Raw genomic sequence first — 22,703 nt, forward strand, 5'->3', positions numbered from 1 at the left:
CAACCAATGACAGGTGCGGCCACCGCCGCTGCGGGCTGCGGGGCCGGTTAAGGTGGAGCGGGGTCAGCGCGCTCTCGATTCTTTGCGCGGCCCCGCGGCCTCCCAGCGCGTCTTTACCCCATGCCGTGTGGCTGCCCTTGTGCTCCCCGACGCCCTGTGCGGGCGAGGGGCCGGTACCGAGCGAGCCCTCCAAGAGTTGCGCTCTATGCAGCCTCGTGTCCCTCCCGGTCCCGTCCAGCCCATCGGTGTTCCGGTGTCCCTGCACCCGCAGCCCCAGGCTCCCCCCTTCAGCCTCATGTTGTGATTCTAGTGCCCCCCGCGCTGCCAGGGGGCAGGGATGCTCCTGGCTCTAGAGACTGTCGGTGCGGCTCCGCTCCCGACTCAGCCTAGCTCCGGGACGTGGCCCCGCCAAGCCGCCCCGTCCGTGGGCCGTCCTGATGTGTGGGAGAGGCCCGGGGAGATGAGCAGGGCTCCGACGGGAACGGAGGGATGGGGCAGCGGTCTCGGCGAACGCCTCCCGCGTGGTTCCGTTCGGCCACGGAGCAGCTGCTTCAGGACCAGCTCGTCTCCGGGACCCCTCTCGGTCTCCGCCATAGCCGTGCGAGCGTGGGGTGGAAGCAGCAGGACCACATAACCCCTTGGGCTGTGTCCCCTGCCGGGGTAGCGGCAAGCACGGAGCGGGAGGGGTGACACCTCCGGTGCTGCCCGGGCGGGCGGCGGAGCCGCTCCCTCCCGCCGCGTCCTGCGGGACAGAGCCACCTTAAACGGGCGCCGGCGGACGGGGCGCTCGGGGCCGGGCGGCAGCTCCGCCAGCCGGGGACCGCCGGGGCTCCGCCGGCGCCGCCCGCCTGCCCCCGCCTCCTCCCCGCCCCCGGCCCCATGGGGGGCGAGCGGAGCCCCCGCGGCCGGCGGGTACCCCCTGCCCGCCCGCCCGACGGCGGCCGCCCCCGCCCCTCCTGAGCCGCTCCGCGCCCCCGCCGCCCTCCCGCTGCCGGCGTCGAGGCGAGAGACCCCCCCCGGAGCCCCGGAGCGCGGCGGGGGGAGCTCCCCCGGCAGGGGCGGAGAGACGGGCGGGGAGCAGCGCCCGGGCAGCAGGGGGGCCGGAGCGGGGGCCGGGGCCATCAGGATGTTCCCGCAGGGACGGCACCCGGTAAGTCCGGGGGTGGAGGGGGCCGTGGTGGGCGAGGGCAGCGCGGTGCAGCCGCAGTCTCCAGCTAGGTTCTCTCTTCCCCCAGACTCCCCTCCAGCCCGGGCAGCCCTTCAAGTTCTCGGTCCTGGAAATCTGCGACCGCATCAAGGAGGAATTCCAGTTCCTGCAGGCCCAGTACCACAGGTGAGGGTGCTGCAGGGACCCCGGGCATAGGTGGGGTGGGAGGTGAAGAGATGAGGTGGCTTGGGGGGAGGTCAGGAGGTGCCCGGGGGTCGAGCAGGGCTGTGGGCAGTGAGAAAGGATGTAACAGGGACTGAGGGCACGGGGAGAGGGGGACGAGGGGCAGCCCATGGGGGTGAAATGGGGTAGAAATTGGTCCTGGTAAAGGGGCATTTGGGGAGGAGCAGGAGAGGGGGCTAGGCTGAAGGGTTGTTGCCAGGCTGTGAGCTGGGGCATCAGGTCTTGGGGGGTGGGGGGGTCCCAAGTGGGAGACCACCTACAGTTTATTTCCTCTGACTGTGCTGGTGGGAGGTGAGATGGAAAGGACAGCAGCGGTGCCTTGGGGATGGAGCTGGGGTGGTGTGGTAGAGTGTCTGGGGGGAACAGGGGCTGCGCCACTGGAGAGGTTTAGGACCCCCAGAGATGGTGACAGCAGCAAGGAGTGGAGTGGAAAGCGAGCACCAGGGGTAGGGGGCAGGAGATGTGGGTCCGTGGGTGAAACCCAGGGATGCTGTTTGCAGCCTGAAGCTGGAATGTGAGAAGCTGGTGAGTGAGAAGACAGAGATGCAGAGACATTATGTCATGGTGAGCCACCCCCTGCCCTGTCCCCTTTGCCTCCCCCAGCACATCCCTGGCTGCCACTTTCCTCTGGCGAGGTCCCAGGCCTCTGGGCTCTGCTCATCTGCTTGCCCAAAGGGGCCAGAGGCCATCCCAAGCCCACCCCTGCCCGGGGGGTGCCTGGCTAGGGACTGGCCTGGGTGCTGGGGTCAGGGGGGGGTGGTGTGAGAGGCAGGAAGGAGTTAATGATTATTCCTAGCAACGGCTGATGGCTCTGCTGATGGCTGCTGCCACTCATGCTGCTTGAGCCCAGGAATCCTGCCACAGGTTTTGCCTCTTCCTCTCCTTTTCCTTTTATCTCTTTGGCCTTTTAACCAATCCTTCCCCTTCTGCCTCCCCAAGGGGTGCCTTGAAAGTGATGCCCCAAGGCTGATGCTTTGGGTGGAAGGGGAAGCTGCTTGTAGAGGAGCAGGGCAGGAGCCCTTTGCAGCTGCCTGTGTGGGGGCCAACAGACCCTGGCATCAACCCACCCGGGCACCAGCCAGGCCTGGGGGCAGCCCTGGCAGGAGTAGGTGGGGGAGGTAGCTGCTGAGCCGAAGGGAAGAGGATGGGAAGTGCAGAGCTGGAGCAGCATTTCCTCTCCTTCAGCATCCAGCATCAGCAGCCCCTCTAGGGAAAGGGGGAAGCCAGATGATGCCATCCAAAAGGCAAACAGACCTTGCATGACCCCCATCCCCTGGGTGATGACAGCACTGTCCATGAGGCCAGGAGTGCTGGGGGCTTTATTGGCATCACAGACCAGGCTCCTGTCCATGAAGCCAGGAGTGTTGGGGGCTTTATTGGCATCACAGACCAGGCTCCTGTCACCCACTAGTTGGGGTCTCTTTCCCACAGTCCAGAGCCTCAGGGATTCCCAGAGGTGGGCTGCTGCCTCTCAAATGTGCTTTGCTGAAGACAGATCCTCTGGTCCCCCGTTCTGCCTCTCCTCAGGGGCGAGGGCTTGAGGTCTGCTGCTGTTAAAGCTGCCTGAGCTGCCAGTGACTGACTGCTGAGAGGTGCAGCCTGATGGCATCTTTGCTTTGCACGGATGTGGCCACCCATGGGGTTAGGAGTGGGAAGGGACAAGCCAGGAGAGGAGGAGATGAGGAGGGCAAGGGGCTGGCTGATGCTGGCTTAAACTGCAGAGCAACCAGGAAAGTCTGAATCAGGGAGTGATTGCTCCCTGCCTTGTCCCAGGCTCATGGCACAGGGCTCAGCCCATGGGGTGCTGGGCAGCTCTTTGGGGAAGCAGGGACCCAGCAGCAGCCAGAGGAGCAGGGGCTGGGGGAGAACGCTGCTGCGGGCAGCTCCTAACCAGGCTGTGTTGTGCTTCTGCTCTCAGTACTATGAGATGTCCTACGGGCTGAACATTGAAATGCACAAGCAGGTAAGTCAAGGGGAGGAGGGAAGGTCCAAGCCACCGGCAGGGGATGGTAGGGAGGAGGTTGAGGATGGAGACTTGGTTGGCAAACGATCTCCTGCTGTCGTGTAGCTCTAATGGCACGGCTCTGTGCCAGGGACCAGCCTGCAAAGGGGATTCAGCAGTTGCCAGGATCAGGTCTAGTAGGTGCCTGGGGGACAGAGTCTCTCCTCCCTGCCACCCCAAAGCACTGCTGGGAGCCTGGCCGGGAGCCCTGTGCATGAAAACCACCCCCTGCAGTGCTTCCCTGGGCCCCAGGCACAGGAGGGAGGGTGGAGGAAACAGCAGGAGCTGGAGCCCAGAGGCAAATGGATTGTTCTCTTCTCTCCTTCTTCTCTCCTTCTTCTCTCCTTCTTCTCTCCTTCTTCTCTCCTTCTTCTCTCCTTCTTCTCTCCTTCTTCTCTCCTTCTTCTCTCCTTCTTCTCTCCTTCTTCTCTCCTTCTTCTCTCCTTCTTCTCTCCTTCTTCTCTCCTTCTTCTCTCCTTCTTCTCTCCTTCTTCTCTCCTTCTTCTCTCCTTCTTCTCTCCTTCTTCTCTCCTTCTTCTCTCCTTCTTCTCTCCTTCTTCTCTCCTTCTTCTCTCCTTCTTCTCTCCTTCTTCTCTCCTTCTTCTCTCCTTCTTCTCTCCTTCTTCTCTCCTTCTTCTCTCCTTCTTCTCTCCTTCTTCTCTCCTTCTTCTCTCCTTCTTCTCTCCTTCTTCTCTCCTTCTTCTCTCCCCTAATCCCTTTTTCCTTTCCCTGAAGCCAGGGGAGTGTTTTCACCCTTCCTCAGTTCCCCTTTTGTTCCAGCGTTAATTTGCTTTCCCTCTTCAGATTTATCAATCCAGTCATCACGGGCTCTCTGCCAGGGAAATTAGTTTGGACCAGTGCCTGACAAAGTGGCAAGTCAACTGCCATGTTCCTCCAGCTGGCTCAGCCCCTCTGAGTTTGCTCCTTTTGTTAGCAGGGAGAGTCACAGAGCCTGCAAGCACTGATCCTGCCCTCCCCCTGCCCTCCCTCTGCGCTCCCAGGGCTTGGGACTGGGTGGCCTAAGCCACCTGTGGCTGGGGACTCTGCCCAGGAGGTGATAGAAGCAGTGGCCAAGTGGCTGGGGAGAGAGGGAGCCCTGCTCCAGAAGGCTCCTGGCAGGACCTCTCTGCCAGGAGAGGTCCAGAGGTGGAGGTGGAGGGTGGGGAGGGGGATGCCTCTGGTTCCCAGGGTCCCCTGTGGGGGTCAGGGTGGCGGCTGCTGCAGCAGGCAGGACATATGGGTGCTCAGGGCGCTGGGGGGCACAGGGGTGCTCTGGGGGGAGCACAGGCAGCCTTGGGGCACAGCAGGGGAAGTGTTCCCTTTGTTCTCTGCCGGCTTTGGGCCCTGGATTGACCTCGCTGCAGTTCCAGCAGGGATTGTCAGAAACCTGAGATGAGAAAACACTTCAGAGCAGCCAGCTCCTGAGCCAGTGCCAGGCTGGGTTTGCAGTGGGTGGGGGTGGTGGGGATCAAGTTTTTGCCTGGGAGTGCAGGTTTCCTTTTGGAGAGCCTGGGCTGGAAGCCACAGCCCCTGCCTGACCCACTGGGGGACACAACTGTGCTGTGGCTCTGTCTGTAATGGCAGCCTGGGGAGAGGACATGCCAGGCTCTCTGCATTTCCTCACTGGCCCTTGCTGGGCAGGGGACAGCTGCAGGACCCTTGGTGCCACTGCTCCCCGAGCAGAGTGAGCTACAGCCTGGCCTGGGGCTGTGGAAGAGGTGGCAGCCACGGGCTGGGCACCGGCTGTGGCCAGGGTAGGGGGTGGCAGAGCAGGGACCACCAGGAGTGCCTGGCCTGCCAGGCTTTGCTGGGCTGATGGGAGAGGGCTGCAGTAATTGGTGAGGATTGTGCATCCCCTTCCTTGCTCTCCCACTGGCTGCAAGTCCAACGCTGAGGGAGAGAGAGCGAGCAGCCTGCTGGTGGCCAGCTGCCAGCGCTTGTGGCTCAGCTCTCCCCCTTCCCTGCCAGCCTGCCCACTGCCTGCCAGGGTGGCAGCCCACAAAGCCAAGATGGGTTTGGGCTCAGCACAGCCAAGATGGGTTTGGGCTCAGCACAGCCAGCTGAGCTGTGAAAGGACTGACAGCTCCGAGCTCGGCTTGGCCTGGAGCCACGGAGGGATTTAGGAATCGAGTTCCCTCCCGGTGCCTAGGGGGGACCTGACAGCCTGGGAGGGTCCCACAACCCTGGGTAGAGTCCTCCCTTGGCAGCAGCTTGGGAAATACCAGCAGGGATGCAGAGGCAGCAGGAGGATTTACACTGAGCTGGGTGTGTGTGGGGAGCGGGGCAAGCGTTTAGCTGCATCCCGAGGCTGCTGCAGGGTGTGAGGCTGCTTGGCTGCCCCTCTCCAGGGGCTGGGATGGGACTTGGAGCCCTCCCATCTCTGCTGATACCTGCTTCCTCTCTCAGGCAGAGATTGTCAAGAGACTGAGTGCCATCTGTGCCCAGATGATCCCCTTCCTGACACAGGAGGTGAGAGGGGAGGCAGAGGATTGCTCGGGTTTCTCCTGAGGCCCTCGGGAAGGGATGAAGCTGAGGTCCAGCCTGAACAATGGGGAGGTTTGGGGAGGGTGAAAACCTCTGCCCCTGGGCTGGGGGGAGGTCAGGAGGGGCTGCACAGCCTTGGGGGGCTGGGGTGGTGCTGGGCTGTGGGGTCCCTCCAGCCAGGAGCACAGAGTGAGCTCCCTGTGCTCTGCCTTCCCAGCACCAGCAGCAGGTCCTGCAGGCTGTGGAGAGAGCCAAGCAGGTGACCATGGGGGAGCTCAACAGCATCGTTGGGGTGAGTCCTGCTGCCTGGCCATGGGCAAGGGCTCTCTCTTGCCCAGGGGTGCAGTGCAAAGGTGGCAAAGCTGGGGTCTGAGAAGCCCAGGGCTGGTCCCCTGCAGTCACAAGGTTTGCCATGGTGTCCCGAAGGCAGTGGCTGCCCTCTGAGGTCCTCCCTGGGCCCTGAGCAGAGCTGGGCAGAGATCTGGCTCCATGTGTCAGGACCACATCCATGCTGAGTGGGTCCTTGAGTTGCCTGGGGGTGGAAGGGGCAGGTGATGTGGCCTGGACTGTGCAGCCTCAAGAGCTTCACTTCCCCTCCCTGGCCTGGCCTCCTCTCGTCCCCTGGCGCTTTGCATCACAGGAGCCAAGGGTGCCAGGCATGGCTGTGCCAGGCATGGCTGTGCCAGGCATGGCAGTGCCAGGCATGGCAGTGCCACCCCCTCCTGCAGCCAGGACCGTTTGCTCTTTCTCTTTCAGCAGCAGCAGCAACTTCAGCACCTCTCCCACCACGCCTCCCCCCTCCCACTGACCTCCCACCCCTCCAGCCTGCAGCCTTCTGGCCTGAGCAGCGCCTCGGGGCTCCTGGCCCTCTCAGGGGCTCTGATGGCACAGGCTCAGCTGGCCACCAAGGAGGACAGAGTGGCCCAGGATGGGGAGAGCAGAGGTAAGGGGAAAAGCCCCATCCCAGGCTGGGAGAGTCAGAGCTGGGCAGAGCATCCAAAGGCAGCGCTGGGACAGGTCCTGCTGCCTGCTCCCCCTGTTCCCAGGGGCTCCTTGATGCCTGGCAGCTGCTCCCTGGGGCCAGGCAGGGTGAGGAGCACTGGGGCTGGCAGAGCCCAGCTGTAACTGAGTGTCTGCAGCCCTGGGGAGTGCCTCTGTTTCTTGAGCAGGGGGGAGCAGCTGCTGTGCAGCGCTGGCAGGCAGCAGCGTGGGGAGCAGCTGCCTGTGCACCCCAGCTGCTGGGCAGGGGGGTGCTGGGCACCTCTGCACCCACCCAGGGGGCTTCTTGCTTCTTCTCCTGGCCTTTTGCAGTGTGGGAGGGTCCTCCCTCCTCTCCATGCTGGGAGATCTCCACCACAGCTTCTCTGTTTCCACCAAGGCTTCCAGCAGGTGAAGGGCTGATGGCTGAAGCTGAGATTTGGAAGGGGTGGTGGGGGGGAAAAGTTTGCTGTTGCAAGCCCTTGGTAGGAACTGGGAGAGCCAAAGGGCTGTGGCAAGGAGTTCAGAGAGCTGGAAGCTCTGTGTGTGGTGCCTTGTGAAAGAGCAGCAATTCCTCATCCTTGTGGGTGCCTCTTCTTAGCAGGATCACCAAGTGCTTTACAAACAGCATCAATATTTAATCATCGTTAAATCAGTGCTCTGAAGGCAGCTGGCAGGCTTGGGCCAAAGGGAGTAACACCACCCAGCTCCTGCTGGTGGCTCTGGGGAAGGGCTGCATGGGGAAGCTGAGCTGAGGTCACCTCCTGCAGAGCACAGGCAGCCCCTGGGGGGGATGTTGCTGACAGGAAGGAGGCGTTGGGGTGAAGGGCTCCAGGCAGCTCTGGGGTGGGGTAGGGTAAAAAACCAGGCAGGAAAGTCAGAGAGTTGCTGTAAGGGTTGGAAGGGATCTCTGGAGATCAAGCTCAGCTCCCCTGCCAAGCAGGATCACCCAGGGCAGGTCACACAGGAGTGCATCCAGGTGGATCTTGATGGTTTCCAGGGAAGGAGACTTCCACAACCTCTCTGGGCAGCCTGCTCCAGGGCTGCAGCAGCCTCACACCAAAGCAGTTTCTCCTTATGCTGAGGTGGAGCCTCCTGGCTTCCAGGTTGTGTCCATTGCCCCTTGTCCAGGCCAGGGCTGGTGGCAAGCTCCTGGTCCCTGTCTGTCTCCTTTCCTGCCTTCATGCTGACTGTAGCCTTGGAGCAGCCCCAGAGAGTCCCTCCTCTCCTGATCCCTGCCTGCCTGCCTCCTTTTGCCAGCAGGGATGGATCAGTTTGTTCTCTCCAAACAGGATCCCTAGGAGTGGAAATCAAGCAGGGAATGCTGTTAGACCCCCAGCCCATACAAGCCCATGCTTGGCCTTGCAGCAAAAGCCTGGAGCTTCTTCCCTTGAGCTCAGGGGAGGTGGAGCAGTTCTGCTGGGCATGACCAAAAAGCCTCTCAGAGGCTTTCCAAGCAGGGCTTTTTAGCTCAGCTTCCTAAGGAAATGGGATGGGTGTGAGTCAGGAGGTCTCAGCTGGCCAACTGGCTTGATCCATCCTGGCAGCCTTGGAGCCCTTGCTGCACATCCAGGGAAGAGGTTCCAAAGCAGGAGGGTTCTTTTGTTTGGCAGGAGGTGGGTAGACAGGGATTCCTCCTGCTTCCCTGGTGTGCTAGGTTTAATTTGGGGTGGGGAGAAATTTCAACCCCCCCTCGCCCCCCACGCCTGGGGAAGAGCAAGAAGCTGATCCCGGGGTGCATGAGAGGCCCCAGGCTGCAGGTGGGCAAAGTGCCAAGGAGGGCTGAGTGATTTTTTTTTCTCCTCCTGTGTTGCCTTGAGGGTGCTTGGGGTCTCTGCACTAACAGCCCTCTTCCTCTTCTCTCCTCTGCCTCGCTGATGTGGACCTGCCCTGACTCTCTCCCTCGCCGCCCCCCCGGGCTCCAGAGCGCTCCCCGAGCCGGGTAAGCGGAGCTGGCACACCTGGCTCTGGCCAGGGCTGCTGGCCCTGGGGCCCTGGCACATGGCCTCAGCTGGCTTCCAGTGCCCAGGCACAAGCGGGGAGAGCTTCCCTTCCTGGGGCAGCTCCAAGGCTGGGGATGCTCCTGCACCTGAGCTGGCATCTGCTCCCCTGGCACAAGCCAGGGCGGCACAAGCCAGGGCGGCGCCGAGCCGCGCGTGCAGCAGGCTGGAGAGCAAACCCAGCTGCAGTGTGGAGAGGGGGAGCAGCCAGGTGGGGAATAGTTGGATGTAGGCAGAGCAGGAGAACATCTGAGCAGAGGCTAAGAAGACAAAGGGGGCTCTGCTTTTTTGCAGCCTCCCCCCCCTCCCTCCTTTCCCTTTGCTTTGCTGGCTTGGGTGGGTTGGGTTTGCAGCCAGGTTCTGGGCCACCTGGATTCGGTGTCTCTGCTGATGCAAGGATCTAAAGGTCGAGGGCTGCTCCCAAAATAACCAGCTCTGTCTTTTTTCCAAGGAGTTTCCAGTTTAGGAAACAGGCTGAACAGGTCTCCTTCCCTCAGCCCACTGCTGCCAGCCCCTCTGCCACCCTTAGCTGCACCCTCGTTTGGGAGCCTGCCCTCAGCCTGCCCTGAGTCCAAGCTCGGTGCCTCCCTTCCCAGGCTCTGTGGCTGCGGGAAGGCAGAGCTGCAGCTCCTGGTGCAGGCAGGGGAAGGAAGGGTTAATGAGCCTCTCCTCTGGGAGCAATTGGCATTGATCTTCACAGGCTTGCAGTCAGGTGGGAGAGGGGGAGGGAGAGATGGTCGCTGCGTGTCCTGCAGGCTGGATCAGCTCTGTGATCCCAGAAATATCTGGGGACCTGCTCCGGAGATCACCCAGGGCACAGGGAGCATCCTTTCAGCTCAGGGCTTGTGTGGCTTGAGGCTCTTTCTCCTGCTCTGCTGGAACCAATTGACCACGCAGGAACCTCGGGGCTGGGGCATTTTCCCCCTCCCCACCTCCTGCACAGGCACAGGTTTGGGGAACCCTGCCCCAGGAGCTGCCCTGACCTCTCCAGTAGCTGTGCCAGGCTGGTTTGCAGGAGAGCTGGTGGGGGGAAGGGGGCTGTGAGTGGGCACTGGGTCATGCTCTGACCCTCTGAGCAGGACTGTGGGGACAGGAAGGGATTGAGACACCACACACACACTCCCCCCACATCCCCACTGCCGCTGGCAGCGTCGCAGGGAAGGGATTTTGGTCCTGCTTGGGCCCCATCCTCCTTCCCAGCCCTCTGGCTCCTGCAGCAGCAGGGTTAAAGTGAAGCAAATGAGTCTCCGGTGGGGATTTTCCACTCTGCCATGCCTGGTTATCTCCTGAGGGCTGATCTGCTCTGCAGCTCTGCTGAGGATGCTGCCTGGCAGCTCCTGCCTGCCGGGGTCCCTGCAGCCAGGGCTCCTCTGCCAGCTGGGGCTGCTGCCCCCATTGCCCACCCCTCTGCTCTGGCGAGGGAGAAGGGCCTGGGGCTGGGGGCTGAGCTTTGTTCTTTCTCTCTCTCTCTCTTCCTCCTGCCCCCAGCCAGGGAGATGCTTTGCTTGGGTGGAGGTGGTTTAGGGGTGATGGAGGTGGTTTAGGGGTGATGGAGGTGGTTTAGGGGTGATGGGGGTGGTTTAGGGATGATGAACTGATGGAGAGGTGGTTCAGGGGTGGTGGGCTGAAGGGAGAGGTGGTGGACTGATGGGGGTGGGCTTGGGCTGATGGAGGTGGTGTAGGGGTGATGAAGAGGTGATTTAGGGGTAATGGGCTGATGGAGGTGGGTTTGGGGTGATGAAGAGGTGATTTAAGGGTAATGGGCTGATGGAGGTGGGTTTGGGGTGATGAAGAGGTGATTAGGGGTGATGGGGTGATGAAGGTGGTTTAGAGGTGATGGAGAGGTGATTTAGGGGTGATGAGCTGATGGAGGGGGTTTAGGGGTGATGGAGGTGGTTTTGGGGTGATGGAGGGGGTTTAGGGATGATGAAGAGGTGATTTAAGGGTGATGGGCTGATGGAGGGGGTTTTGGGGTGATGGAGGGGGTTTAGGGATGATGAAGAGGTGATTTAAGGATGATGGGCTGATGGAGGGGGTTTTGGGGTGATGGAGGTGATTTTGGGGTGATGGAGGGGGTTTAGGGATGATGAAGAGGTGATTTAAGGGTGATGGGCTGATGGAGGGGGTTTTGGGGTGATGGAGGGGGTTTGGGGCTGAGGGGCTGAGGAAGCAGCTGCACTCTCCCTGGGAAGGGGCTGGGGTGTGGGGTCTGGCTTGATTTTGAGAAGTGGGCAGGGGCTGTTCTGGGAGCCAGCTGGAAGGAGGGAGAGGGGGCATGGGGGATGGTGTTGGGGTTAAATGTGGCTGAGCCTCTGAGCACCCTAAAAATGCCCCTGCTCTTCTGCCCACACCAGGAGACTCTGGGCAGCTAACCCCCAGGGACAGGCCTCATCCTGCTTCCCCCTCAGAGCTGAATGAATGAAGCTGGGGCAGAACTTGGGGGGGGAGTGGTCTGGAAACATCTTCCCCAGCTTTGCTTAAAGCACCAAACTAACCCCAAGTGCATCTGGATCTCAGGGGACTCCTGGCCAAGGATTCCTGGGGTGCCACAGGATTCTGAGTGGAGGGGGCAGGGGGGTGCACTGCCTCCCCCTTTAGCCCTGAGACCTGCTGAGTGGGGGGGAGGGGACCCCTGCCCTCAGTCTGGTTGCAGAGGTAGCTGAGTGGTGCTGGACCGGCACTGGGAGCTCTCCAGAGAGGAAGGGCTCAGAGCAGGGCTCTGTGGGCTGCGGTTTTCTGCTGGCTCACAGCTTTCCTCTTCCCTCCCTCTGGCTCAGAGTGGTTCTGCTTCCCCTCCTGAGAGCCTGCAGGACGAGGAGCGGCTGGGAGGCGCTGGGCTGAAGAGGAAACGGGAGGAGAAGGAGCCCCCAGGGCAGTATGTGAGTGCCCCATGGAGCAGTGACCTCGGGAGGTGGCTGGGGAGCTCTGTGCCTGTCCTGGGGAGCCCCTTTGGGCAGAGGGTTGAGTGGCTGCCTGCAGGGCATGCTGTTGGTCCACGAGAAGTGGTGTGCAGGAGGAAATGCAATGTTGGGTGATGAAAACCCAACAGGAGCTGGCAATGGGCACTGCTCAGCCCAGAAGACCCAACTGTGTCCTGGGCTGCATCAGAAGGACAAGGAAGGGGATTCTGCCTCTCTGCTCCTGTGAGACAAACCCCCCTGCAGCACTGCCTCCAGTTCTGGTGCCCCCAGCACGAGAAGGACCTGGAGCTGCTGGAGAGGGGCCAGAGGTGGCCATGAAGATGATCAGGGGGCTGTAGGACCTCCCCTGTGGGGACAGGCTGGGAGAGCTGGGGCTGTTCAGCCTGGAGAAGAGAAGGCTCCAGGGAGAGCTCAGAGAAGCCTTCCAGGACCTGAAGGGGCTCCAGGAGAGCTGGGGAGGGACTTGTGACAAGGATGAGGGACAATGGCTTGGAGCTGGCAGAGGGGAGACTGAAAGTGGAGATGAGGAAGAAATTCTTGCCAGTGAGGCTGGGGAGACTCTGGCACAGGCTGCCCAGGGAGGCTGTGGCTGCCTCCTCCCTGGAGGTGTTGAAGGCCAGGCTGGATGAGGCCCTGAGCAAGCTGGGCTGGGGGGAGGTGTCCCTGCCCATGGCAGGGAGGTTGGAACTGGCTGATCTTGAAGGTCCCTTCCAACCCAACCCATTCCACAGGGTTTCTGCTGGCTGGGGCTGTGCAGGGCAAAGCTTGGTCCAGCTTCTCCCACTCCTGACAGCCTTCCTGGCTTTCTCCCTCCTTGCAGGACAGCGATGGGGACAAGAGTGACTACAACCTGGTGGTGGATGAGGTGAGCCCTTAGGGACAGGCTGGAGCCTTGGCAGTGCATCCAGCATGAGCTTTAGGACTCTGGTTCCTGAGCTCTGGGGTTCTGGGTCATTGCTGCTGGGCAGGAGCAGCCAGCCATGTGCCAGCCAGGCCATGTGCCAGCCCTCTCCAATGTGTTGATGCCAGCCAAGGCTGGTTCTGATTCACAGTGCTGTGGCTTGCAGGCTGTGCCAGCCAGGCCTCAGCTTTGCCAGCCTTAGGCTCGGCTCCGCTCCCCAGTCCTGCTTCGGCCCCTGTCCTGCAGCATCCCATGTGGGGATGCTGCTAAGCTGGGATGGGAGCCCCCAGAAGCTGGGCTTGCTGCTGGCAGCTCAGGGGCTGCTGGAGGCAGCAGGAGCAGGCAGATGTCCTGTGCTGCCTTTGCTGCCTTAGAGCAGCTGTGCCCATGACACGCTGAGCCTGTGCCCGTGTCTGGGGGCAGGAGGTGTGCTGGATCCCAGCCTCTTCCAACCAACCACACTGCCAGGTGCTTCTGGGACAGCCTCCTGTGGCCACCCAGGCAGATAGAACAGATCCCAGCCCCAGCTGTTCTTAGCAGAGGTGAAGATTTTGGAGGGGGGGGAACATCCCTTTTTGCCTTGCCTGGAAAACTGGAGGGAGGGAGAGGGAGAGAGAGGGAGAGGGAGAGAGAGGGAGGGAGGAAAGGAGAACAGAGGTCACTTTTTCTTTTTCCTTTTCCTCCTGACACTTCCCAAGAAAATACAAGCCCTGAAAGGGACATCAGCAGGAAATGATGCTCATAAAACCTGCTCATCAGTGTAATGATGGTGATAAAAATCACAGCCCTTGCTGAATGGCTGTGGGAGTGCAAGGGCTGAGGGGTGGCCTTGCCTCTGAAATGCTGTCAGAGGGGCTGCCCAGAGGCAGCTGGTGCTGGTCACCATCCCTCCTTGCCAAGGTGTCTGTGGCCACCAGTGTGTCCTTTGAGTCTGCTGTCACCTCCACTTGTGTACCAAGAGCAAGATCAAGGAGGTTTCCCATCCAGGGGCTTTGGAGCAGGGCTGAGGCCCTCTCAGGGTTCTCCTCATTGATGCTGCTCGGCAGCGAAGGGCTGGGGGAGCAGCAGGGGCAGCAAGGGGCTGGAGAAGCAGCAGGTGGGGCAGCAAGGGGCTGGGGGAGCAGCAGGGGCAGCAAGGGGCTGGGGGAGCAGCAGGGGCAGCAAGGGGCAGCAAGGGGCTGGGGGAGCAGCAGGGAGAGCAAAGGTCTGGAGGAGCAGCAGGGGCAGCAAGGGGCTGGGGGAGCAGCAGGGGCAGCAAGGGGCAGCAAGGGGCTGGGGGAGCAGCAGGGGCAGCAAGAGGCTGGGGGAGCAGCAGGTGGGGCAGCAGGGGCAGCAAGGGGCAGCAAGGGGCTGGGGGAGCAGCTCAGCCAGCAGGCAGCGAGGAGCAAACTGAGGCTGGGCTCGACCCTGGGGATGGATCTGTAGGGACCCTGCACAGTGAGACTGGGGGTGTCCTACTCCTCAAAGCCCTCTCTCCTCTTTTCCCCAGGACCCCAACTCAGAGCCTGGCAGCCCCAGCCAGGTGCCCAGCAGCAGGCTGCTGCCAGCTCACCGGGAGGTGCCCGAGAGCCCAACCTCTGCCAGCTCCAGCCGCAGCCCCACGCCGCTCAAGCCCAAGGACCAGGCTCTGGTAGGCAGCAGCAGTGTGGGCAGCCCAGGCCCTGGGTGGGCAGCAGGGCTGGGGACACTGGCCTGAATTTCTGCCTGGCTCAAATGGGGAGCAAGGAGAGGTCAGTGCTGAGTGCTTGGCACCCACTGCCAGCCAGGAGCAGAGGTCTGTGCCCTCGGGGGGAGGGAAATCATCTGCAGGGCAGAGGTTGAGCTCTGCAAGGGTTTTTCCACCTTGCCTGTCTGCAGAATCCCCCAGAGCTGCTTCCCAGAATCCTAGGGCCATGAAGGTTGGAAAATCCCTCTTAAGATCACTGAGTCCAACCTTCTACCCAGCACTCCTCTGTCCCCAGGGGCCACATCTAGGGACAGGGATCTGCTGGAGAGGCTCCAGTGGAGGGCAAGGATTAGGGGAGTGGAGCACTGCCTGGTGAGGAGAGGCTGAGGGGCCTGGGGCTGTTCAGTCTGGAGAAGACTCAGAGGGGATTTAATGAATGCTTATCAATACCTGAGGGCTGGGGGTCAGGAGGGAGGGGACAGGCTCTGCTCAGCTGCACCCTGGGATAGGACAAGGAGCAATGGATGGAAGCTGCAGCACAGGAGGTTCCACCTCAACCCCAGGAGGAGCTTCCAGTCACAGAGCACTGGAGCAGGCTCCCCAGAGAGGCTGTGGAGCCTCCTTCTCTGGAGCCTTTCATGGCCCATCTGGATGTGTTCCTGTGTGACCTGAGCTGGATTGCATGGTCCTGCTCTGGCAGGGGGGCTTGGACTGGATGATCTCTTTGGGTCCCTCCCAACCCCTGACGCCCTGTGACCCCTAACCGGAGTTGGAAGGGACCTTGAAAGATCATCGAATCAACCAGGTTGGAAAAGGCCTCAGAGATCATCAAGTGATCTCTTTGGGTCCTTTCCAACCCCTGGCATCCTGTCATGGCCTTTTTTGCACACCTCCAGGGACAGCGACTCCACCACCACCCCCATTCCCCCCGCCCCCCTCCCCGGGCAGCCTCTTCCAGCGCCTGCCCACCCTTGCAGCGCAGAAATTGTTCCTAATCTCCAGCCTAACCCTCCCCTGGGCGCAGCTTGAGGCCAAATCAATCCTTTAGTTTCTGTTTCCTTTCGGTTTTATTTGCCCTTAGGTTCCCCCCCCCCCTTCCCTTCGCTTTAGCTTCCTCCTCCTCCCCGAGCGCCAGCCCCCGGGCGGGGGGTGGGGGGGCTTAGATTGAAACATCAACGTGTGGGAAGAGGTGGGGGGAGGAGGGAGGTTTCTACCCTCCCAGGCAGCTCTCGGGGACCGAAGGGATGCAATCCTTGCATCCCAGGGTCAGGAGCCAGCTGAGGGGGGGTGGGGGTGGGGAGGGGAGGGGGGGCCGCGGGAGGAGGCGAGCGGCAGCTCCCCGGCACAATCGGATTAGAGCAGACAAAGAGCCCTCAGCAATCTGCCAGCACAGCATGGAGCTTCCCTCCCTTAGTGATTTTTTTCCTCCCTCCCTTCCCTCTTTCCCTCCCCCCCCCCCTTTGCTGGTGTCAGGAAAATCCCCAGGCTGGGGGAAAAGAAAAAAGGGGGGGGGGGGAGAAAAAAGGAAGGAAGGAAGGGGGGAAAAAAATAAGGAAGGGGAAAAAAATAGGAGAGAAGGAAAAAATAAAGAGAAAGGAATGAAATAGCTGTGGGGGATTGGAGAGCCTGCAGCCTGCCAAGCATCTTCCTGCTCCGTGGGGGATGGGGATGGGATGGGGACAGGGATGGGATGGGGATGGGAAGGGAATGGGGATGGAGATGGGGATGTGGTAGCAGGGATGGGGACAGGAAGGAGATGGGGATGGAGATGGGACGGGAATGGGATGGGGATGTGGTAGCAGGGATGGGGACAGGAAGGGGATGGGGATGGAGATGGGGATGGGACGGGAATGGGATGGGGATGTGGTAGCAGGGATGGGGACAGGAAGGGGATGGGGATGGAGATGGGATGGGAATGGGATGGGGATGTGGTAGCAGGGATGGGGACAGGAAGGGGATGGGGATGGGGATGGGATGGGGAAAGGGATGGAGATGGGAATGGAGATGGAGGTGGAATGGGAATGGGATGGAGATGGGGTGGGGATGTGGGAGCAGGGATGGGGACAGGGATGGGGATGAAGATGGGATGGGGACAGGGATGGCATGGGGATGGGATGGAGATGGGGATGTGGGAGCAGGAAGGGAATAGGGACAGAGATAGGGATGGGATGGAGATAGGGATGGGTGAGCAGGGATGGGGATGGGAATGGGATGGGATGGTGATGTGGGGATGGGGCCCACTACATGAGGAGGGATTTTCATGGAAGGGTGGAATTGGTTTGGTTGGAAAAGACCTCCAAGGTCATGGAGTCCAAGCTTCAACCTTGCATCCTTCCCCCAGCATGGTAAGAGCTCCACATCCCCACTCACCTCCCTGCTTTGGGTGTGAACAGTCAAGGCAAGCCCCAAGTCTGCCTGAACTGCCAGAGTCACAGGGAATCACAGAACTGTTGGGGTTGGGAAAGCCCTCTGAGAGCATCCAGTCCAACCAGCAACCCAACCTCACCATGGCCATCAACCCATGGCCCCAAGTGCCATGGCCACAGGGTTCTGGAAAGCCTTTGCATGAGGGAAAAGCAAATCTTGGTGTAACAGCCACGTAGGGACTTGTGCCAGGGTGCTGGAAGGGGGCAGGAGGGATGAAAGGATGAGAGGAAATGGCCTGAAATTGTGCCAGGGGAAGTTTGGGTTGGAGATGAGGAACAATTTCTTTGCTGCCAGAGTGGTCAGGGAGGTGATGGAGTCCCCATCCCTGGAGGGGTTCATGAGATGTGTAGCCATGGCACTGGGGGCCATGGTTTGGTGCCCATGGTGGGGCTGGGCTGAAGGTTGGACTGGATGATCTCAGAGAGCTTTTCCAACCCCAGAAAATGTGTGATTCTCTGACTCTGGCAGTTCAGGCTGACTTGAGCCTTGCATTGAATGTTCTACACCCAAAGCAGGGAGGCAAGTGGGGCTGTGGAGCTCTTCCCATGCTGGGGGAAGGATGCAAGGGGCAAGGGAGGAAAGGAGAGGGGATGAGCCCCAGGAGCCATCTGGATGCTTTCCAGTGGGATCTGCTCTAGGTGATGCTGCTCTGGCAGGGGGTTTGGACTGGATGAGCTTTTCAGGTCCCTTCCAGCCCCTAACATTCTGTGATCATAGAGTCATGGACTGGTCTGGGTTGGAAGGGGCCTCTGAAGGTCATCCAGGACAGCTGAGTCTCAGGGTGGCCATGCCCCAGGCTGCTCTGCTGCCCTCCCCTGTGGGCCTGGGCCGTTGGCAGCTCTGTGGTTCGCTTCCAACCCGCTGCTGAGGCTTCTCTTCCCTCTGCTGCACAGCCTGACCCTCCAGCCAGCACTGCCAGCTCCAAGCCCTCCTCTGCCTCTCCACTCCACGGCTCCCTCACGCCCGGCCCGGGGCCCAGCTCAGCTGCCCTGCTCCGGCAGCCCCCAGGCAAGGCTCCGACCACCGACAGCATCAGTGAGTGCCTGGGAGGGGCAGGGCTTGGGGGGGTCCTGTTCTGCTGCTGCAGGGCTGGGCTGAGGGCAGGCAGGTCTCTTCCCTCCTGGCTGCAGAGCTGCAGGGCACCCTTGGCTCCACATGATCAGAGTATGGACCATGGCCGTGTGCACCGTGTGCAGGTACCAGGCTGCCAGGGCTTGCCCTGCAGGCTCAGACTCCTGCAGCTGAAGATCTCCATGGGGGTGAGGGTCTGCATGTGCTGGCTGCTGCAGGGAGCCTGGGCAAGATCCAGCTGACCCAGAAGCCCCTGTCAATAGCTGCCACCTTCCTGAGAGCACAAGGGGAGGGTTGTGAAGGCTCTGCAGTAGCCTCTGTGGTGGCTGATCTAGTGTGAGGTGTCCCTGCCCATGGCAGGGGGGTTGGAAGTGGATGATCCTCGAGGTCCCTTCTAACCCTAACAATTCTATGATGGTGAACTGGTCACATCTCCTCTTCCTGCCTTGGGAAGAGGTTTCTGCAGCACCTTGGCACCTAAAGGAACCCCAAGGTGGTATGAGGAGGACAGGTCCAAGAGAGAAACATGGCAGGACCAGAGACATTAAACCCTTGTCTGGGCTAGAAATTAGCAGCAATTTGGACTCAATTTCACTAAATCATCAAAAGCCTGAAGGTGGAACCACTTTGCTGTCAGCCAGGGGTAGCCTGACCTGGCCAAGACAGAGCAGGCCTTGGCAGCAGGGCTGAGGGTTGCTGTGGCTTAGTGGCTGGGCTCTGGTGCACCCTTTGGAGGGGTTGGAGCCCTTTGATTTTCCTGTGCTGTATCTTCATCCCAATCATCAAAGTTGAAGATCAGGGGCTGCCCCTCTCCTTTGGCCCTTGGCTGCCCCTTGGCTGCCCATTGGCTGCCCCTTTCCTTTGGTCCTAACCCATAATCTACCTCCTCCTGCTCTGCTGGTCCACACCAGGGGATCCTGGCTCAGAGCTGGCACCGGCTCTTGCTGCCTGGCTGCTGCCAGGTGCCCTCTTGCCCTGCGTGATGCTCCTCACAGCCCTTGGCCAGGGCCCAACCGCTGGGGTCTCTCCTCACGCAGCTCTCCGCAGCCCTCTGAGCATCTCCAGCCCTTACTCCTCTACCTTGGGGATGCTGTCTCATGCCACCCTCAACGGGGAGCTGCCAGCCCCCAGCATGTACCTGGGCATCCACCTCTCACCGCAGGTCAGCAGCGCTGTGATGTACGGCCGCTCCCCCCTGGTAAGTCTGCAAGGGCCAGGCCAAGGCTGCTGGCAGGAGTTGGCTTTGCCACTTGTCCTGGGCAGGAACTGCCCCTGAGGTGTGGCATCTGTGCTGCTGCCATCAGAACTCAAGCAGCCCGAGGAAGGGCTCCCACTTGGAGGAGTTTGGGTTGTGAAGCTGCGGGAGAAAGCAGCCAAGCAGCTCGGGCAGAGCTGGGCTGGCCTCGTCCCCAGAGCATGTGGGGGAAGGCAGGAGCCCAGCCTTGGTGTCCCTTCCTTTGCCTCTCATGTGCCCTTCACTTGGAGCAGGTGGCTTTTGAGTCTCACCCTCACCTGAGGGCTTCCTCCATCTCCTCTTCACTCCCCAGCATCCCTGGGGGGAAACCGTAAGTATGGCTGCAGGCAGGGGCTGCAGGGAGGGGGGGCAGTGTGGGGGTGGGGGCCAGGTGGGCAGCGTGGGGGTGGGGGCCAGGTAGGTCTCCTTCCCCAGGGCTCATTCCTACACCCAGCACATGTAGGGCAGTGCAGGGCAGGGCCAGGCTGGACTTCACACTTCTGAGTCCACCACGGGCCTGGAGTTCAAGGCAGGGGCTGCTAAGGAGGAGCTGCTTAATTACATCCCTCATTAGCCAGTGCACCAGACGCCTTCCACCTGGCTCCAGCGTGGCTGATGGGGGAGGAGGGCACTCGGGTGTCACAGGGGGGGATGGTTCAACCCTCTCCTCTGCCCCCTCCCGCAGCGCCTACTCCTTCCACGTCAGCGCCGATGGGCAGATGCAGCCTGTGCCCTTCCCCCCCGATGCCCTCCTGGGCTCGGGCATCCCCCGGCACGCACGGCAGCTGCACACCCTGAGCCACGGGGAGGTGGTTTGTGCTGTCACCATCAGCAACTCCACCCGGCACGTCTACACCGGGGGCAAGGGCTGTGTGAAGGTGTGGGACGTGGGGCAGCCGGGCACCAAGACGGCCGTGGCTCAGCTGGACTGCCTGGTGAGGAGGAGCAGCAGGAATGCGGCTGGGAGGGGGCTTGGGAGGGGGAATGTGCTCCTGGGGCAGTGCAGGGAGGCAGAGGGTCCTTCTGTGGCTGTAGGCTGGCTCCCAGGTGCTCTGCCGTGCACTGATCAGATCTTGCCCTCACCCTGTGCCCTGCAATCCCAGTCCAGGTAGAGCTTGGAGCCCTGGGCTGGTTGTACCTTGCTGGAGCTGTCCCTCGCCTGCTCCGGCACTGCCTGTGCCTGCCCAGCAGCTGCTGGCAGGGTGAGCCCGCGGGGCAGAGGGAGCCCGCGGGGCAGAGGGTGTCCCCCAGGCTGTCCCAAGCGCAGTGACAAAGTGAGAGGCTGCTGTGGGGGCCGGCTGGGCTGACAGGGTCCTGCCTCCCGCCCCCCAGAACCGCGACAACTACATCCGCTCCTGCAAGCTGCTGCCCGACGGCCGCAGCCTGATCGTGGGGGGGGAGGCCAGCACCCTCTCCATCTGGGACCTGGCAGCCCCCACGCCCCGCATCAAGGCCGAGCTCACCTCCTCTGCCCCTGCCTGCTATGCCCTGGCCATCAGCCCCGACGCCAAAGTCTGCTTCTCCTGCTGCAGCGACGGCAACATCGTGGTGTGGGACCTGCAGAACCAGACGCTGGTCAGGTCAGCCTGGGGCAGGGCTGCTCGAGCCTCCTTGGGCCCTACAGGCTCTCTTTGCTCCCCTCCAGGGTCTCCTCACCTCTCCCCACACTATCCCTGCCCCTGGGACACTCTCTGTCCTCGCAGCAGGGATCTGCTGGCTGCTGCAGGTGCTGGCAGCCCTCACACTGTGCCCTCCCTGTGCCCCTTCTTTCCCAGGCAGTTTCAGGGCCACACAGACGGTGCCAGCTGCATTGACATCTCTAACTATGGCACCAAGCTGTGGACAGGGGGCCTGGACAACACAGTGAGGTGCTGGGACCTGCGGGAAGGGCGCCAGCTGCAGCAGCACGACTTCAGCTCCCAGGTAGGGGCTGGCAGCAGCCAGGAGCACCGCAGGGCTGGCCAGGACCTGCCCTGCTGTTGCCTGACTCTGTCCTTCCTCCCCCTCCAGATCTTCTCCCTGGGCCACTGCCCAACAGGAGAGTGGCTGGCAGTGGGCATGGAGAGCAGCAACGTGGAGATCCTGCACGTCACCAAGCCGGACAAGTACCAGCTGCACCTCCACGAGAGCTGTGTCCTCTCCCTCAAATTCGCCTCCTGCGGTAGGCAAGCTCTGTCCTTCCTGTTTGCAGCTCCTTTGGGTTCCCTTCCCCTGCTCACCTCCTCTGGCTGGCTTCCCAAACCCTAACCCCCCTCTCTGTCTCCTGCCCCAGGGAAGTGGTTTGTGAGCACAGGGAAGGACAACCTGCTGAACGCCTGGCGGACTCCCTACGGTGCCAGCATCTTCCAGGTGCAGGGGGGTGGCACTGGGCTGGGGGTGGGAGAGGGATGAGGGCAGGTTCAGCCCCCAGCACTGCCCTCACCACCCACCTCTCTCCCTTTCAGTCTAAAGAGTCCTCCTCAGTGCTGAGCTGTGACATCTCCATCAACGACAAATTCATCGTTACAGGCTCTGGTGACAAGAAGGCCACAGTCTATGAGGTGGTTTACTGAGGCCTTCCCCCTTTGCCACCCTCCCTTAGCCAGCAGAGAAGCAGCCACCCCTTGCCCAAAGCTGATGGAGACTTGTGCTGGACCAGCCCTCCTCCTGCTCCTCACCTTCCAGCTGCCAAAACAAAGGGCAGGGTCCCAGCTCTGTTCCCCTGCCCTGCTCCCAGAGGTGAAGGGGAGAGCTAGGGCTGAGTGCTCATGGGCAGGTGTGCCCTCAAAGTGGGCAGAGGCCAGGCTGAGGTGGCCTGCTGCCTACCTCTGAGGGCAAAATAATGCCAAGAGGGGCTGGGAGAGTGGTGATCCCAAATTACTGCTACTGGTTTACTGGCAGGAGCAGCTGTAAATGACCAATAAAGAAATGTATTTAACTGTGGTTTCAGGAACAAACAAGTGTCTGGTCTGGGGGTGGGGGCAGGGGGGAGGCTGGGCAGGGACTGATCTCACTGCAGGCTCAATGGAATTCTGTCCCTGGGGACCTGACCTTCAGCTTCAGCCCCCTGGATGTGGCCTCTGCAGCTGCACCCACAGAGATAGGAGCTTGGCCCCCTCCCTGGTGGCAGTTTGGATTGGGGGTCAGAAGCAGGAGCTGCTCCCATCCCACCCCTCCACCTGGGTAGGGAGGGAAAAGTCACCTTGGCTGCAGCTTCCCCAGGCTGTGCTGCCTGGCTGGGGCTTGCTCCTGGGCAATGGCAAAGGCTGTGCCATGAAGGGTAGTTGGGCAGGGTCCAGGAGCAGCCCTACCACCTTCCTTGGCCAGGTCTTTCCTAGCTTGCCAGAGCTGCCTGCTCAGCCCAGCAGCCCAAGCTCCTGCCCTGCCAGAAGCCTGGTACCAGGCAGGAGGCCCATGGCAGCCACTGCACCACCCCTTCCCCTGGCAGCCATGGCCACAGCCAGCAGTGTGCTGCTTCCCCAGCAGCCCTCACCCTGGCTGCTGCTGCTGGGCTGAGCTCCAAGGCTCTCAGCAACAACCCCTGGCACCAAGCCAGGCTGATAAGCCAGCACTGACTGCTCACAGCTCATTTCCTTCCAAACCTGCTTCCTCCAGTGCTGGCCTCTTCCCTTGCATCCCTCATGCCAGGG

The 22,703-nt window shown here is 61.4% G+C and overlaps 1 protein-coding gene across 1 annotated transcript; it reads left to right on the forward strand.

Moving 5' to 3' along the window:
* The first annotated feature begins 799 nt into the window (after positions 1-799).
* On the forward strand, positions 800-21,985 carry TLE2 (TLE family member 2, transcriptional corepressor). Its single transcript, XM_054174897.1, has 20 exons — positions 800-1,150; positions 1,236-1,333; positions 1,891-1,954; positions 3,309-3,353; positions 5,799-5,861; positions 6,094-6,168; positions 6,636-6,819; positions 8,780-8,796; positions 11,632-11,733; positions 12,596-12,640; positions 14,166-14,306; positions 17,663-17,804; positions 18,878-19,038; positions 19,329-19,405; positions 19,760-20,009; positions 20,407-20,654; positions 20,850-20,997; positions 21,085-21,235; positions 21,347-21,423; positions 21,519-21,985. The coding sequence occupies exons 1-20, from the start codon at positions 1,127-1,129 to the stop codon at positions 21,624-21,626; spliced, it is 2,220 nt and encodes a 739-aa protein (XP_054030872.1). The 5' UTR covers positions 800-1,126; the 3' UTR covers positions 21,627-21,985.
* The last annotated feature ends 718 nt before the right edge of the window (positions 21,986-22,703 follow it).

This window comes from Dryobates pubescens, chromosome 31 (genome assembly GCF_014839835.1).
Source record: "Dryobates pubescens isolate bDryPub1 chromosome 31, bDryPub1.pri, whole genome shotgun sequence".
NCBI classification, from domain to species: Eukaryota; Metazoa; Chordata; class Aves; order Piciformes; family Picidae; genus Dryobates; species Dryobates pubescens.